Source organism: Patagioenas fasciata, chromosome 1 (genome assembly GCF_037038585.1).
Source record: "Patagioenas fasciata isolate bPatFas1 chromosome 1, bPatFas1.hap1, whole genome shotgun sequence".
Classification (NCBI taxonomy): Eukaryota; Metazoa; Chordata; class Aves; order Columbiformes; family Columbidae; genus Patagioenas; species Patagioenas fasciata.
The window spans coordinates 127,025,407-127,042,443 of record NC_092520.1 but is presented as its reverse complement, the minus strand read 5'-3'; the positions used below and the strand labels follow the sequence as shown (position 1 = coordinate 127,042,443).

At 41.5% G+C, this 17,037-nt stretch overlaps 1 protein-coding gene across 8 annotated transcripts in view; it reads left to right on the top strand.

Annotated features, from left to right (window-relative positions):
- Positions 1–2,292: 2,292 nt before the first annotated feature.
- USF3 (upstream transcription factor family member 3) overlaps positions 2,293–17,037 on the top strand; it is a 32,932-nt gene continuing 18,187 nt past the window's right edge. The window contains exons 1-5 of one of the 8 annotated variants that reach the window (XM_071814210.1): positions 2,373–2,412; positions 9,322–9,496; positions 11,342–11,474; positions 14,358–14,422; positions 16,614–16,642. In XM_071814210.1, coding sequence (XP_071670311.1) covers positions 11,370–11,474; positions 14,358–14,422; positions 16,614–16,642 — 199 coding nt within the window. In that variant the 5' untranslated portion in view covers positions 2,373–2,412; positions 9,322–9,496; positions 11,342–11,369. Of the gene's footprint in view, positions 2,472–2,603; positions 3,214–4,664; positions 4,955–9,321; positions 9,497–11,341; positions 11,475–14,357; positions 14,423–16,613; positions 16,643–17,037 lie in introns of those variants that run through there. The other 7 variants (XM_071814226.1, XM_071814212.1, XM_071814218.1 and 4 more) reach the window with 7 other exon arrangements.

Genomic DNA, 17,037 nt, shown 5'->3' with positions numbered 1-17,037 from the left:
AAACTCCTGAACCTGGGGAAGGATACACTGATCTGTCTTTGATTGCCTTTTTTATTGGCTGCTGTATCATCACACTGAGTCAGGCCTTTACTATTCACTGAATTATTGAATCCAAGCCTGCATTACAGCCAAGTATTATGCTTCCATTAAAAAAAATGCATTCAAGTTCTTCTCAGTTAAGACTATTTCAAATAGAGCTGCAGAAACTCTTCATACTAACAGCAAGTCATCTTGTCAAGGTAAAGCGTTTCTAAATATTTGTGCAAAACCTGGAGTTTGGGTTGGTTTGTTTGTTTAGAGCTATCTTGCCATATAATTACTAGTCCATATTCACTACCAGAAAAAGGCTACTGATTTTCAACAATTTTGTGTTCTATATGATTTCACCAGTGTATTTTTGCCTGCTGCTGGATTTTTGCTAGTGTATTTCAGGTATCTAACACTGTACTGGTAATCTGAAGATTTAAGAGTTCAAACACTTCAGGCCAGGAGTGGCAGGAGGTAAACTTGGGTTTGCTGCTTTGGAGAGTGGGTGCTGCCTTTTTAGTGAAAGCCTTTGCTGAAAAAGCACACTACCATTTAAAAGGGGAAAAAAAAAAAAAAGGCAAACAAAAAACCCTTCACAGGTTATATTGGAATAAATTGATGGAGCACAAGTATTTCAGATTTCATTTGTCCTCCAGTTTGGTTGTGTCACATCAGAACTAAAAAAATATGAAAGCTGAAAAAGTGCATTTACATTTATACTTCACATTGTGAAGTTGCTGTTTACAGTAACTTTAGAATTTCTCTGGAAAAACATCTATGGACCTTAAATTTCTTCACAGCTGGCAAATGAATCCTGCACTGATGTCAACTGTGAGATTATTTTGCAAGCAGGAAGAATTCAAAATGATGCATTTTTTTCATCTAATTGCTATTCTGACTCATTTCAGCAGCAGGTAAGTTCTGGGATGCTGCTTCAGAAACTTGTCCCTGCTCTGTATTACATCATGTTTTAGGAAGGTATATGGACACAAGATGCATTCTGGGAAAAGGGCATCTTCGTTTTCCAGAAAGTCTAAACATCACAGCTCTGCCTTTTTAAGTTGTCTTGGAGAGAAGAGGCTTTGCAACTCTGGCATCACCTACAGGTGGGCAGAGATGTGAAGTACTTGTAAAATACATTTGAAATTAGTTCCAGAAAATAATTGTTGCAGAATACCTGTGGAAGGAAATGATTGAGGCTGGAAATGGGAAGCTACCTTAATGTGACTAGTAATTGAATTAGAGAGGTGGTAAAAGGAAATAAGAGCTCAGGTAGTGGGGGGTTGTTAATGATTCAGAGCCCCTAATTTAGCAGAAGAAAACAATTTTTTTTTTTAAGCTCTGAATTAATTCATGAGGAAGATGGATGAAGGGTCTTACCCTCTGGAACTAAATAAGCACAGTGTCATAAAGCTTGTGCTAAAACAACTGATTTTGTAATGAATTATAGCATAGAACAGTGACAAAAGTCAGGCTCTTAAACAGCTAGCCTGTTGTTTATGTTTTGGAAAATCATAGCCAACTGCTTTTTTTTTTTTAAATCTAAATTCCTTTCCAGAACTCTGATGGCAGGGGAAGTGGGGTGAGATTTCAATGGGTGTTATTATCCATAAGGTCTATCCACCTAAAACAGAGATCAGCTTCATTTGGACGATTGGCAGCAGCTGAATTCAGCGTTCGCCAACAGCCACTTCGTACGGTTTAAAGTACATCTCCCTCGCGCTGCTATTCTGACAGAAAAAAAATATTTTAAATCTGAAGGAAAAAAATATATATATATACATACATGGGTTGGTTGTTTTTTTTTTTTTTTTTTTTACCTGCGAGCGAGGGGGTAGCCGAGGCGGGGAGGCTGAGCGGGCGGTTTCTGACCGGCCGGGGAAGAGTAGTTTTAGCCGGCGCTGAGGTAGCGGCAGCAGAATGCGGAGCATCAACGCGGCAGCTTCACCTTTAAGAACTTCCACCCGCCTATCGCCCCTCGGTGCTCCCCTGCCCGCTCTCCTCATTGGTCTGTTGAGGTGCCGGTCTTCGGCAGTTCCTGTTTCGGCCACCTTAACTTGTTGACGGCTCGCACGCCAGTCTCAATCTCTCTGGCCTTTGATTGGGTCGCCCCGCCAATGTTTGTGGTAGCGATTGGCCGTTTCCGACTCCTCCCCGCCCAGTTGCGGTGAGCAACGCCTTCCTCGTCCGGGCCTCGTTGATTGGCCTCGAAGGCTCAGCCCTTGCGCTCAGATTGGCCGCTCTGCGCCGCGCGTGTGAGCAGCAGGGTGAGCTGCGCGGGAGGGGATTGGCGTGGAGGCAGCGGCAGCGCGCTGACACGGGGTGTCTGCTCGGAGGATGGTCCCCGCGGTGGGGCTGCCGCTGCTCAGCCCGCCCAGCCCCCCTGTGAGTGCCGGGCGCTGCCGCGGGGGTGGGCCCGCCGCCTGCGCTCAGACCGGAGCCTGGTGAGCGGGAGGGGGGGGAGGAGGAGGTGGAAGAGGGGGAAGAGGGGCGGGACGGGGAACGGCCGCGGCAGCGGCGCCGGGGCTGAGGGGACGCGGGGCGGGGGGGACTACCGGTGGCCGCAGCCCGCCCCTCCCTCTGTTCCCTCCCCTCCCCCGCGGCGACCGTTGCCCTGAGGAGGCGGTTGGCAAAGGGCGCGCCCCACGCGGCGCCGTCGCCACGGCAACAGGGCCGAAGCCCCAGGGCCGCGGGGCCTCTGCTCTGTCCCCCTCCCCTCATGTCCCCAGCACCCCTGGGAGCCGCCTCGGGCCTCCTCGCCCGCTGGCCGGGGCGCCGCGAGGGGAGGCCGGGACGCGAGGCTGGGCCGTGGACCGCTCGCCGCCCTTGTCGCACCGGGACGCCCGTGGCGGAACCGTCGTGGGGGCGGCCGGCGCCCCTTTGTCTGTCCGCGCCGTCCCATGTCCCCAAGTGTGCCCGGGCAGGGCTGCCCGGGGCGCCTCGGGCACGGCTTGGGCAGGGGCTGTGGAGCCGGAACAGGCCGGGGCGGTGGAGCCCCTGGCGGGGACGCGTTTGGGGAATTGGGGCGGCTCTTTGTGGTATCGGTGCTTGCGGCCCCTCGAGTGCTCCTGCAGGCAGCACCGTGGTGGTTGGTGGCTGGGCTTCTGCTCTGGAGAAGTTCTGTTGCTTCGGTTGTGAGGATTGGGGAGCCCCTCCGGCCTGCAAGGAGATTGTCTCGAAGCGCTGGTGCGTGTTGTCAGGGAAACTGTAAAGGTGAAGGCACCCGGGGTGTTTTAATTGTTTTGAAATCCTGATGATCTGAGACAATTGACCCTAAATCGCTTTACAAAAAGTTAGCTTCGGTGAGAGCAAGGCATAGGCACTGTTTCTCAGCTCTAACATCTTTTCAGTCTAGTCCAGGATAGAGAATGTGCTGTGCATCACCTCTGTGTGTTCTTGTATGCCATGTCAGCTTGGAAGTTAGTCAGCTTCAGACTACAGTGTAAGCATCCAGCCTTTTTATTTAGAATTTGGTCCCTGGAAACTAACCCTTCCTGTTGGGTGTGTTGTCAGCTTGGTCTCCTAAGGAAAGATGGCTTATGGACACACTCTGGCTATTCCTTCTTCACCTAGTAATTTTAGTTCTCTGGCCAATTTCAGTCAAATTTCCCCGTGACAGGGGTCTTAAAGAGGCTGAAGTCTTTAGTTTCATGGAAATCAACATCTAACAAATGCAGAAGATCACAATTGTTGCTCACACTAAGGGCAGAGCACCTAGAATCCAGCTCCTTGTGACAGACAGAAGAGGTGAACTGAGTCCAGCAGCACAGACGTGGCTGAATACAGCTGTAGCTCATGATGCTATTTGTCCAGAGAAGTTTGTAGGGAAAAGCTGGCATTAAGGTGAAGAAGAAAGGAATAGTGATGTGTTGAGTCACCAGCCATGAGTACATAGAAAATCACACATCTTTTTTTTTTTACTTTTCACATAATTACTTGGCCTTCATTAGACTCCACCCAGACATATGGTTATTTTAAGCAAAGATAGCTTAATGGTTGTACAGTTAAGCATTTAGAAGTCAGGTAATCTATTAGCTTGGTTTGGAAGCATGATTTTAACTTTGTCCCAATGCATTGCATGAAAAAGCAATCTTAATTATATGATTATGTTACATAGCACTTTAACAAACTGCAGGGTATCCTTTGTCACTCATCAATTGTGTGCAGTAATTGGACAAATAGGAAGGAAGAAACTTCATATGGGGAAATTGTTATTATTATTATGATTATATGGAATTAAAATTTTGGCTTTCTATTAATGCCATAATATTATTATTATTATAAGTCATAGGTACATTTTGGGGTGAAGTAGATTTGACAACTGAAAATTCTTCTGTCACTGAATGGGAAATAAGCTTAGAAAATGCTCCTATGAGCATGATTTTAAGATGCATGTATCCAAATTAATGTATCAGATATGTAAAGCAGTATGAGTACAGTTGCAAACCTTGAAGTATTTGGGTATTACTTTTTTCCTTAGAGACTTATTCCCTTCAGTTTTACATATATGGGAAGATTTTAATGGAATAGATGAAATATGGTGGTGGATCCTGGAGATGTCTGACAGCTGCAGAGAGTTAATTAGGATATAAGTGTTTGATAGTGGCTTCAATTTTGGTTCCTGGTTTTCCAAGCAGTGTTTCCAGAAGCTGACCTGGGACGGACTGAAGTGACTGTTACTCAAGCAACACTGTGATGTATGCCTAGCATGTGCCTGCTGTGTGCATTGCGGACTCTAGGCTTGTGGCTGAAGTTGTAGTCTGAAATTTCAGGCGTCTTATGAACAAGAAGGCAAAAATGAAGTGATCATGTTCTGCTGACACCACTGCCCAAGCTACTCCAGCTGCTTTTTGTCTCATCTCCTCTTGGGTGAATGTAGAGGATGCTTGTGACTGTTTTAAAGGGAGAAATTAAAGAGCTACTTTTTGTGAGTTGTATTTTTGTTGGTATTTTTCCACCCATATGATGAAATCGTAAGAATACCTCTAGCTTCCAGGTGTTGAAATATAAGAAATTTGGCAACAAAGGGATTTGGAATAGTGCTCTACTCAACTATGCTTTTAATTTGCAAGGTGTATTGGCATAAGGTGTGTGACCTTGTAACTAATCATATCCAGATTGGATATAAATTAATACATTCTCTGGATTGAAGTTGGTTACTGTATAGGGTATAAGAAATAAATACATAGGGAAGTCAAGATCTGGGACAAGCTGGATTGACAAGACCGTTCAGTGGTTTAATTTTTCGTACAGTAGTCCTTGTCTTTTTGTAATAAAGTTTTGAATCCAAGTTAGTCTTAAAAATAACTCTGTAAATGGCACGAGACTATGGGAAGGTGTAAGTAGTGTAGCATTTGATATGAGTGTATTCTCAATGAATCATAACTGTTTGCATCATAAGAACCTGTAAAAAATGTCATGACATCTATGCCACTTTGAAGGATAGTGAACAAATATCACAATGTTTCAGCTAAGATAGTTTTCAACTAAATAATGATATTGAGTGTTGTCCCAGATTATCAAAATGCCATTTGAGGTGTGCCTAGTTGTGTGTGCAAACCAGGTGTTTAAATGAAAATGGATATGTGAAACTTGTGTGTGCATAGCATCTGACAGTTTTCATGTTCCTAACCATTTTGTGTTGGGTCTAGTTGTAATTTTCAGGCTTCTGAAGAGGCCTTATACTTGTCTCCAGTCTGAAGGACTGCTCACCCTTAGTATTGCAGGTCACTTTATAACTTCCTGTGCTAGCATTCTTCATCTCAGTCATATTTGTGTGACCTTTATTCAAGTTAAGTCCCTCAGGAGCATATTTCCTCTTCTGACGGGTATCAATCATAATGTGAGGTGTGTGTGTATTCTGGAAAGTTGAGTGAAAACACCTCAGATTGAGTGGCTCAACAGTAGGGCTTCCTTTGTTTCAAATTGCAGTAAACTGTGTAAAGGTCACAACTCCCTGATTAGAAAGTGTTGTACAGTGCCCAGATTACATAAAGCTAACCTAGCTTGCGGGTTAAAATACAGTTCCAGCTGTTAAATGTGCATATCTCATGTCCAGACTGTACTTTGCTTTGACCTTACAAGAGTAGCACTATTGTCATGCTCTGAGTAAGCATGAAAAAAATTTCGCTGCGTGCACAGGATTGACAAATTGTGTGTAAACTAAGTTTGTTTCCTGTGTGAAAAGATACGGTGTTAGTCTTCTAAGGCAAATGAGTTACTTTTGCAACCCTGACATACGATAGCAATATTTTATGTCAGCCATGCTATGTGCCATTGTGCTTCAGAGAAGAGGAAAGTAGCAGACTGCCAAAAGTGTTTCATGCTTCCTGTTAACAAGTGCCTTTCTCATCCAGTTACCTGAACTTCTGTCAGGTTATCGACCAAGATGAAGGCCATGAAATGAGATTCATGCCATCTAAAAGCACATCTCAATCATGCCAGCAGTCTGATGCCAAAATGAATTATTTGTGGTACACCTCTAGTGAGGCTGGAATGATCTGAGTGTGGATCTATTAACTTTTATGTCTAAGTGCAGCTTTCTCAGATCTTGTAATCTGGAAGTCATTGGTGTGGTGGGCAGTGCTAACAAAAGATTATTGAAAACATTGTTCTTTAGGCTGCTGACTGTATTAAAAGAAGTATAAAGGTATTATGGGAAGATGAAAATTTATCTTGAAAAAGTTGTTTCTTCAAGTAACTGAAGTTTAAAGGCAAAAGTTGGCCATTTCAGGCATCTGCCCACATCTGTAGCCTGTAATGAGTAGGTGGCTTGTGGGACACTTAATTCATGCCAGCCTTCAACCTTTGAAGCTGGACTCTGCTTTGCTTTCCTGCATCAGTGAAGTTGTCAGGTAGAAGTTGAACACAAATCTTATATTGGCTGGAAATTGCCTTTTGCTCAGTACTACAGCTCTTCTCACTAATTTACTACAATAATATAAAATGGTGCTAGCCCAACACTGAGCATCTCCAAATCAGCAACAAGGAACACCATTTCATTTTTTCAGAAACCATAATATTCAGACATGCTGTTTAAATATTATGTACCTATAGTTTAAATGCTTGATTCTTCTACATAAGTCTCCAACTTGCTGTAAATTCTGAGACTTCCTGTGTAACTGAAGAAGTTTAACTAGTTTTGGCATCATCTAGGATCATAGTTCCACAAGCATTAAGCCAGCACTGCCACCATGAGAAGCAATCTTGTATCAACATGAGCAGTTTTAGTGTACTTGTTTGGGAGTGGGGGGTGTTTTTGCAATCCTTTTGTAGAGTAAATTTTAGGTTGAAGTAATAATCTTGGCTGGCTTCTTGTGTGATGAGTGCTAGTGAAGTGGCGGAGAGGCTACATCTCAGCATTATTTTGGAGCAGTTAGGACAGTAGGGGAGAGTAATCATCTCACAGATTTTCTTTTTACTACCATAGGGGCAATTTGCTAATGAAGGAAAGTTAGGTGGCTAGTTTAGCATATGTTGCAGACTGTTAGCATTCAGATTCTGTTAAAATAACTAAAACAAGCAAAAACTGTTAGTTTGTGATGCATCAGGTTTCAATGTAAGTTGCCTTTCAGAACTTCGTGTAACTTACATCTCAACATAAGCAAAGTTGGGTTGAAAACAGGCTGAACAGCTGAGCCCAGAGGGTGGTGATCTGCAGTGCAAAGTCTGTTTGAAGGGCAGTGACTAGTGGTGTATATCCAGGGATCGATACTGGGTCCAATCCTGTTGAACGTCTTCATTAATGATCTGGGTGACAGGGCAGAGTGTACCCTCAGCACACTTGCTGATAACATCAAACTGGGAGAAGTGGCTGATACACTAGAGGGTTGTGCTGCCGTCCAGAAGGACTTTGGCAGCCTGGAGAAATGGGCTGACAGGAGCCTCATGAAGTTTAACAAGGGAAAGTGTGAAGTCCTGCACCTGGAGAGGAGTAACCCCATGCACCAAGATCTGCTGAGGGTCACCCAGCTTGGCAGAAAAGGGCCTGAGGGTCCTGGTGGACACCAAGATGAACAGGAGCCAGCAATGTGCCCTCACCACAAGGGAGGTGAATGGTATCCTGCATGAGGTAAAGTATTGTCAGCAGGTGGAGTGAGGTGATCCTTCCCCTTTATTCAGCACTCGTGAGGCCACACCTGGAGTCCTGTGTCCAGTTCTGGGTTCTCCAGTACGAGAGAGACATGGGCATACTGGAGAGAGTCCAATGAAGGGCTATGAAGATGAAGGATCTCTAATATGAGGAAAGGCTGAGAGAGCTGGGACTGTTCAGCCTGGAGAAGAGAAGGTTCAGAGGGTATCTCATCAAGATATATAAATACCTTAGGGGAGTGCAAAGAGGTTATTTCCAGCAGTGCCCAGTGACAACATAAGTGATAATAGACACAAACAGGAGTGCAGGAGGTTTCATCTGAACATCAGGAAACACTTATTTTACTGTGAGGGTGACTGAGCAGTGGAGCAGGTACAGGGATGTTGTGGAGTCTCCATTCTTGGAAATATTCAAAAACTGGCTGGACATAGTCTTGGGCAGCTGGCTCTAGATGACCGTGCTTGAGCAGGGTAGGTTGGACCAGATGACCTTCAGAGGTGCCTTCCAACCTCAGCTGTTCTGTGATACCCTAACCTCTTTCAGAACCTAAGAAACTCTCAGAAGGGTGCATAAAACTGAAAAAGTCCAGACTTAGTGTTCTAGTCTGATCTTGCCTACACAACCACTGGTCTGTCATCACTCTCTTTAGTTGCAACTGCAGTAGTTACCATTTATATCCAGACAATTTAAAAGTAGTGATAATTTCTATTAGATGTATTATTCACCTGTATTCAGTCAGCATGTATGTGCTCTGTACTTCTGACTTGCAGTTTCCTTGCTCTGCGATATTAGCTGGGAGCTGGAGCTCTGCCTTTGATCTTCTAACTGATCTTGCACCCCACACTTGCACACCCTTTCTTCTGTCTTGTGCTCTCCATGGCTCAAGTTCAGAACTTCTGTTGGAGGCAGCTGCTGGGTATTTAGCTGGTGTCTCTGTTCATTTAAATGGAAGTGGGGGAGAGTTGGGGGCTTCTTGGGTTTGTTTTTGTTTAAGTCTGTAGCCAAAAGGGATGCACAGTCTCAACAGTTGATAATTTGGATTATTAAATATTGTTTTTTTCTGAAGCACTGCCATCCGTTGAGGTAATATTTTATACCTGCTGTGGTCAGCAAGTTGTAGAGAGTCCAACCTGTAAATTGGCTCAAGAGGCTTTACAGCCCATCTTACTCACTTTGTAGTTTTTCTGTTTTACTCTGGGCAGGAATGGGAAGACTCTGTGTTTCTTAACTTGAAAAAAAGCTGTTGGAGCTATCCCTTGCTAAGGAGCACAATACAGATGTCCCAGTTCTAGTTTCTCTTCAAAATATTCTTGCCAAGTCTCTCTTGGGTGGCAATAAGGAGGTGATTTCAAACAGTTCTAGATAAAGAAGATGGAGGTAAGGCATTTTAATATTTGGAATTATTTTCTAATGAAGTAAACCATACAGGATCATGGTATCACTGTATCTCTTCCCTTTGTCCATTCCTTTCAAACCTCTGCAAAGTAATATCTCAAAAATGTGGTTTTAGTTTCTGCTCCGTTGTCCATACTAAACTTCTACAGTAGTCTTATTTACTTTTTCTAGTGCTTTCAGAGCTACTTCTTTACCCCTGGTAGCTCATGTACTGTAATTCTCCTAAGCTAAATAAGTAGTTTCTAAAGTGCTGGAATCCAGTTTTCCTATGGGTTTGCATCTAGCGGTTCCATTTCCTGGTGCCTAACATATGCTGATCTTGCTTTTAAATTTCATCTTTGGAAGTGGTTGTTAGGAAAGCGTTTCTGCTTTCCCTCATCACCTGGGCTTAGCTATCTTTAGTTTGGACCTCTCTGTTAAATCTGACTGAAATAGTCTGCAGCTTTATCCCTGCCAGTAATAGTCAAAACTGTATGTCAAACATCCAGATCACAAGCTGGGTCCTTGATTCCTGGAACTGAATCAGTTGCCCGGTGGACCCACTTTATAAAGAAAAAGCTCTGAGGAGTAAAGGTACGAAATAGCATTGAAGTTGTAAAGGAGAACGAGCTCTCATCCATTCACTAAATCCTTTTGAGAGGAACTTGGCACAAAACATACATTGGAAAGCATGGTTTTGTTTGGCTTTGGGGCAGAGTGTGGGGTGCTTTTGGGGACTTTTTTTTAAAGCTCATTACAGCTGGTAACAGTGAAAGCACCGCTTCTGGAATAACATGCCGGCCTTTCCTGAAGGACATGGCAATAGACTCTCTGGACAGGTGCTTTGGAAGTGCTTTTGTTCAGTTGCCAGTTTCTGTGATTCTGAATGTTGAATACAGGTTTCATTAACTAATTCTTGTAGAGTCAACGTACTTAGGAAGTATGTCTTAACAGTGGAGTTAGGGAGCAAGCTTGATCAGCTTATACGTTAAAACTGACATACCGTTTTATGGTACCTTCTACGTTGGTCATTTTTGCCTTTAGCTCCATTAAGATTCCTAGGAAAATCCTGTACTCTGACAGGTCAGTATTTGTAACCAGATTTCAGGATGGATCTCTTCTGCATGTTGTGAAGGAGCTTTATAGTGAAGACCCATACAATATTGCTTCCTGTATCATGAATTCTTGACAAGTTCTTAGTTTCTGTCAGATTTCTCAAACCCCAAGCTTATAAAATATTCAGGAACTTGACCATGTAATCCTTTCTGCTTGATTAAATTCATCTTTTCAGATGTAAGTCAAAAATTGACACATGATCTCTCTGGATGCCTTGCACATCATTTCAGTTCATATTTTGCGCTGCTTGTTAGTTAGAGATCTTCAGAGAGAGAAGCAAGTCAGTTTAGCATGTATCTGTGTTGTGTAGCTATCAGAAAATTACATGCTACTTCCTCAAGACCTCACACAGTTTTATAAACAGACTCTGTGAGGATCCCTTGAGTTACAGAACAAAAAAAGATTGTAGGTTAAAACAAAAAAATGAACCAGAGAATAGTATTCTGGCTGTATCATTGTGGCCAGAATGAAAGTTTTTATTCTACATTGGTTATCAAGCCCTATGACAAAGTACTGTTCTTGGAATGGAGATTTCATTTGGAGATAAGGTCATGTCAGAAAGCAAATGAGACTGGCTCTTGCTGAAGCTGTAGCTTCTCCATTTGTCCAGTTGGTCTTTGATGTTTCAAATACAGCTTTCATGTGTGGATGGCTTGCTCAATTATACATAATCTTCTTGGTCCCACTATTCAGAGACCATGATGACTTACATGTTACAGCTTTTTTTTTCAGGAAAAAGAAAGTATTTGTTCCTTAGGCAATGTGCTGCCAGCAAGGTTTGGCTCACCAACGGATGCTCTTGCATCAGAGTGGGAGTGCACTCAGCCTCAGCTATGGTACAGACAATCTTTCTCATCTAATACAGGTAACGTAACCCACAGAGATTATGACCTGTTATAGGAGAAAGTTGTCTGCAGTCCACTTTGTATCCACCTAGCTTTCACCATCAGAACAGACTTTTTGACTCCTTTGTCAAGCATACCATAATTAGATATCTATCTTCTATTTGAAAATAGTTTTCTGTTTTGGAGTACTCCAGATCACTGCAGATCACTGGGTGTTAGAAACCAGGGAGGTGACCACTGTCCTGCAACTTAGAGACATTACTCATACTTGCTCACTTCCATCATTAAATTAGTGTGTGGTAACTTGAGAATCTTACCAAAAGAACATGGGAATAATGAGGATTTTCCTAGCAATTGACTTTGTGATTTCCTAAAGAAAAGAGTGACATTCCTCTTATTTTGATATCAAGTAGCTGAGAACACTCTTCAGGATGACAGCTCTGGTCTTTGTGATTCTAGTTTGTGCACTAATTGTGTAATTACAGCTCTTTACCTCCCAAAGGCCTACTTCCATATAACAATTCATCCAGACCACAGGAGATAGTTTGCATAGGCATGTTCTTTTACTAGCACCATGTGCCACTGCAGCCTGTTTGTAGTACACAGTGTGTGAGAGTGCCAGCAGCTCACATCTGGATGTAGAATGTCCAGAGATACCTCTCCTTAAATACTTTTCAGAACATCAACTGCAAGTAAGAGACTTGATTCTCTGTTCCTCATCTAAGGCTTAAAAATAAATGAGGCCGTATTAACCTAGGAAGACTTGAGAGGCAACAACAGTAGAGCAAGAAAAGTAAACACGAGAGTTGGATCTTCAGGTGGTTAATAGGGAAGTTTCTTTTTTTTCCTCAAGTTTCATAAGCAGATCTGGTCAGGATTTCTCAGAATGACCCTACAATTATGCTGTCCTGAAACTACATGTTAGTAAATGGTCATGAGCAGTTATGTCTTTAATATTCTGAAAATTATAAATGAAAACAAAAATTAATGTAGATATGAGGGATGTCACTTGAGTTTTCTTTTTAGTGTTCCTGCATGGGCTTTTATAAAGTCAGCAGAAGGAAAAATAGCAATGTATTTGAGTTTAGATAGTACAAACAAAAGAGGTAAAGGAAAAATTTCTAAAAGCAGTGAAGTTTTTTTCTATCTGTTGTTATTTGCAGACACCTTATAAAACAAGTGGATTGTGTAACAAGTTTTAGCTTATTGTTGGCATTGATTTGCTTTCCTTAACTGTGGCAGAAGCTCTGGGAACAGTCTGGTTGCCCTAGGAAACTGTCAGCTGGTTTGCATTGGGAATGTGTATTCTATGAAAAGCCAAGATAGCGCTTTCCTGCCCTTTAATCCCTGTAACATCTTCCTTAGCAAAAGGCGGTGCATGTTGTGACCAGTCCGGCGGCAGCTGGTCAGCCAGTGTCCACGTGCTATGGAGCTGGTCACAGATGCCAGTGGTGTCCAGTCCCTTACCTGCAGTGTCAGTAATGACCTCACTCCTCTTTCTCTACGCATTCTCAGGTTTTTGTAAATACCTGGGAACCTCATATCTTTGAGAGGTTCCATTTAGGTGCGTCAGTGGACCCAGCTGTTGTTGTGAGCGGGTGGATGAAGAGACATGGTGCAGCAAGAAGAAAACCTTGGTTTCTTCAGAAACCAACCTAAAGCTATTAAAGGGATTTTTACTCTTACCAGGAAAAACAGTCCTTTTCAATTTCCTGTACAGTAGTCTTAACAGGTTACTTTTATAGGCAAAAGTAGCTGGTATATGTAGGTAACAATCACAAAGGTAAGCTTTTGAGTTTCATTTCCTGCAATCATTTTATTGGGTAAATGCAAAATGAGAATAGGGGGAATAAAGGAAGGGGAGTAAATCCTGTCTGTTTATCTCAAGGGCACCTTGCTTGTGATTAAAAGCTTGGATTAAGTCCCTGTTTGAAGCTTGCCTTGTTTTAAAACGTGCATGGAAGATTGGAAAAGGGAGCTCCAGCAGTCACTTGAATGAAGAAGACACTGTCTTACAGGAAAAAAAAATAGCATTTGAGTAGTTATTATCTATGCCTTGGAATTGATCTTATCTTTAAATCATGGCTAAGTACATGAGGTGTACAAAACTAGTAAGAACTGTGAGGTTGTAGCAATGTAGCAGCATAAGCTTGCTGCAGTATTTTAAGAGAAAGATAGATTTGGGCTGCTGGTACTTTTACAGACTATGTGTAGCTGCATATTAAAAAGGTTCTTTCTGCTGCATATGGAAGAATGGAATAGCTTTACTAATTTGAGGAAGATTATTTTGTACAGCCAAAGATAACAGATTGGAAGAATTATTTTCTTTTAAAAATTAATATTAGGTTTGGAAACACTTCCTAAATAAAGAGTGAAAACTGAAAGAAAATAATCTAAACTAACTATTTTGTAAATTTTGGCCAGTTTAAACTGTATATTAATTCAATAGCAAGTAAGTTTTGTAATTTGCTACATTTGTAGCACTTTAAATTTGTATTTAATGTCTTTGTAGCTTGTATTTTGCTTAGCATTCATGCTTTATTTATAACCGGGAATTGAACACATATTTGGTTAGGAAGGAATCAAAAAGCAATCATATACTCTAGTTTTCCTTCTTGCATCCTTAAAGTAATTGGGATTGTAATTGTTTTTATATTTGAAGTAATTCAGTAAATGGAAAGCAGTTCATCATAGACAGCAGGGGTTCAGAAAGCTCCCTGATAGGTAACATCATTTTTCATGCTCACATGACCAGCTGCTCTTCATCAAGGTGATGGACTTGTGCATACATTGTAGTATGGCCCTGTCCTTGTGGTCAAAGGCAAAACGATGTAACAAATGTCATGTTCTAAGAACTCAGAAGAGTTGAAGGAGTTGTTAATTCTTTCCTTAATTTTCTTCAGGCTCTCTTCTCCGAAACCATGCCAGAGATGACAGAGAATGAGACACCTACTAAGAAGCAACATCGGTGAGTTATTGTGGGAAAATTACTATTTTGTAGTTCTGTAGTCTGCAGTCACATCACAGTTATGTAGTTTCTAGCTAAAAGTTTGGAAATAAAGGTTTTGACAAGAAGTTCTGAGGGTTGACCAAGGCTGATCCAAAAGTTTGGGAACTGTCTGCAAAACTCCTTTTCTTTCTTCCACTGCCTATGCTGAATTATTACTTGGGCCACCTAGGCAATGGAGATACTTTGCTTATTACTCTGCCTATGCCAATGTGTATAAAACTGTGTTGCTGCCTAGGTTAGCTTGCAGTCTGTATTATTGCGGAGATACTGGAGGGGTCACTATACTCATTTTGACAGAGTAATTTAGATCTTTTCATCAATTACCAGTGGAATCTGGATCTTGCATTTCAGATCTCTGTTGGAACTCCAAATACATCTTGAGATTGTATAGCAACACTATGACCAAAACTTGTAACAAAATTACTCTGAGCTGATTACAACTTTTCTGGGTTATTGTTCCTTTGTAGTAGCATGTTGATCTAATACCTGATTGGTAAGGGAGTCCTTCAGTCCCTAGTTAAATACAGCATACTTTTTATGATAGGTGGCCATGTAGGAATGCTTTTATGTTAAGAAAAGCTCAGAGAGAACATTGATTAGCCCTGCAGAATTTTTTTGTGGATTTTGTGACTCTTTCTTACCCCACTACTAGAGTATTTTGGATTCTGTATTGGTACTGGGAATCAAAGGGCAGCTGAGTCTTTCCAGCCCTTATATCCGTGTGCATAATTAGGTTAGATGATCAGTTCTGCACGGCAGATGATTGTTTTGGATATAAGTGGGAGAACTGTGGTTTACTGTCAAATAAGAAACCATTTTAAATGATGTTTTACATGCATTCCTGTCCTGGTGGCGCAAGTTTTCAAACAACAGAAAATTCATTGCTTCTTGCATAGTTGTAGAACAGATGTGCAGGCTTCTGTTGGCATTTGACTTGAAGATGTTCATCTTTAGGCGTTATTTCTTAGCAAATGTCTCCAGGTCTGACCACCTGCAGTAACATTACTGTCTTGTAATAATTGTCTAAATTACTTTAAGATGCACGCTACTTTTGGTGAGTTACCAGAAATAAATGTGTATCAACTCAAAGTGTAAAGGATACAAGCCCCATAGCAGTCACATGTGTCATCCACATGTATCTTGCATTCTCACTTCAAATTCCTTGTTGCATCTGGACTGTGCTGTAACAGTAGAAAAGGAGAGCAGAAGATGCTACTCTGCTTTTTGCATACTCTATCCAAACGTCTAGACTGGGAGTGCGCTGCTGGACAGAAACATTTTTAAATACTTTTTTTTTTTCCTGGAATATTTTTTTTAAAAAAAACCATGTGCTTTGCTTTACTGTATGTCCTGAAAGTATTTGGCTTACTGCATGTATGCAGTACATCCGATGAATATGTGTAGAGTACACATTTGGGATTTACTGACTTCCAGCAAAGCAAATTAAAGCATTGCACAATGATTCTCACCTGGTTGCTGTCAGTCCAGAAATTCCAGGTGAACATCTGAAAACAAAGACAACCCTCACATGCCCAAATTACACATAGAAAGAATTTTGAGGCAGGAAAGAAAACTGCAGAGGAATGGTAATTCTGATTTCTCACACAAAGGAAGACTGTTTGATACCAGAGGTATGATGTTTGAAGGTAACATGTCTGGAAAAATCAATTTGCTTGGTAACATTTTCTCCTGTTTCAATGATCTGGTGAATATAAAAGCAACATTTCAAACAAATAATTAACTATGCTGTTGCTCAGAAATTAGTTCTTCTTTTTTTAATATGTGGCCTTACTGGACACTGGATGCTGTTCAATAGTTATTACTACTAGATAATTCTTGCTGAACATAAACATAAAAATCCAGCTCTGCCCTATAAATACATGTAACAGTAATCAAATGGGGTATTACACTACGCCTTGTTATGCTGAAATTTATTGAAGTATGAACACAAAAGAATTTTTGTTTGAAACTATTTAATACTGATGTCTAAAACCAATCCTTGCGACTGTGACTTCTATTGTGTTCTTATTCACAGAGGAGAATATAATATTTAGTATTTTTAGCTGTAATGGAAATAATAAAATAAACATTTGTGTGCATATTTTTCCCCTTCTGTTTCATGTCACTGTTTTCTCTTTATGTTTCACAGGAAGAAAAACCGGGAGACACATAATGCAGGTAGGAGCGTTATGCTTTGTTGTTTGGCCTGGAAATAGGCACAGATGCTTTGAACTAGTAAAATATATTTTGCATGGAGAAGGTTCCTCTGTAGGAGTTTATCACACCAAAAACACCGACCCTACCAAAGAACTTTCTGTGCCCTTGCATAGCATATCTGTGCAGAAGGGTATCTTGACTGGTCTCTTAGTTTGCTGTTTTCTGCAGTACAAGGTTACAGTAGCCCAAGTGTGAAAATAGGACCATGCCCCTGGCTCTCCAGTGCTAGTAAACTAAGAAGTACACAATTTGTGTTCGGTTCTAAAGGAAAATAAATGCACAGGCATTGACATGCAAATAATACCCACTTCTCTTAAAGAGGTAAACACTTAAGCAAATTAGAGGTGGATATCCAA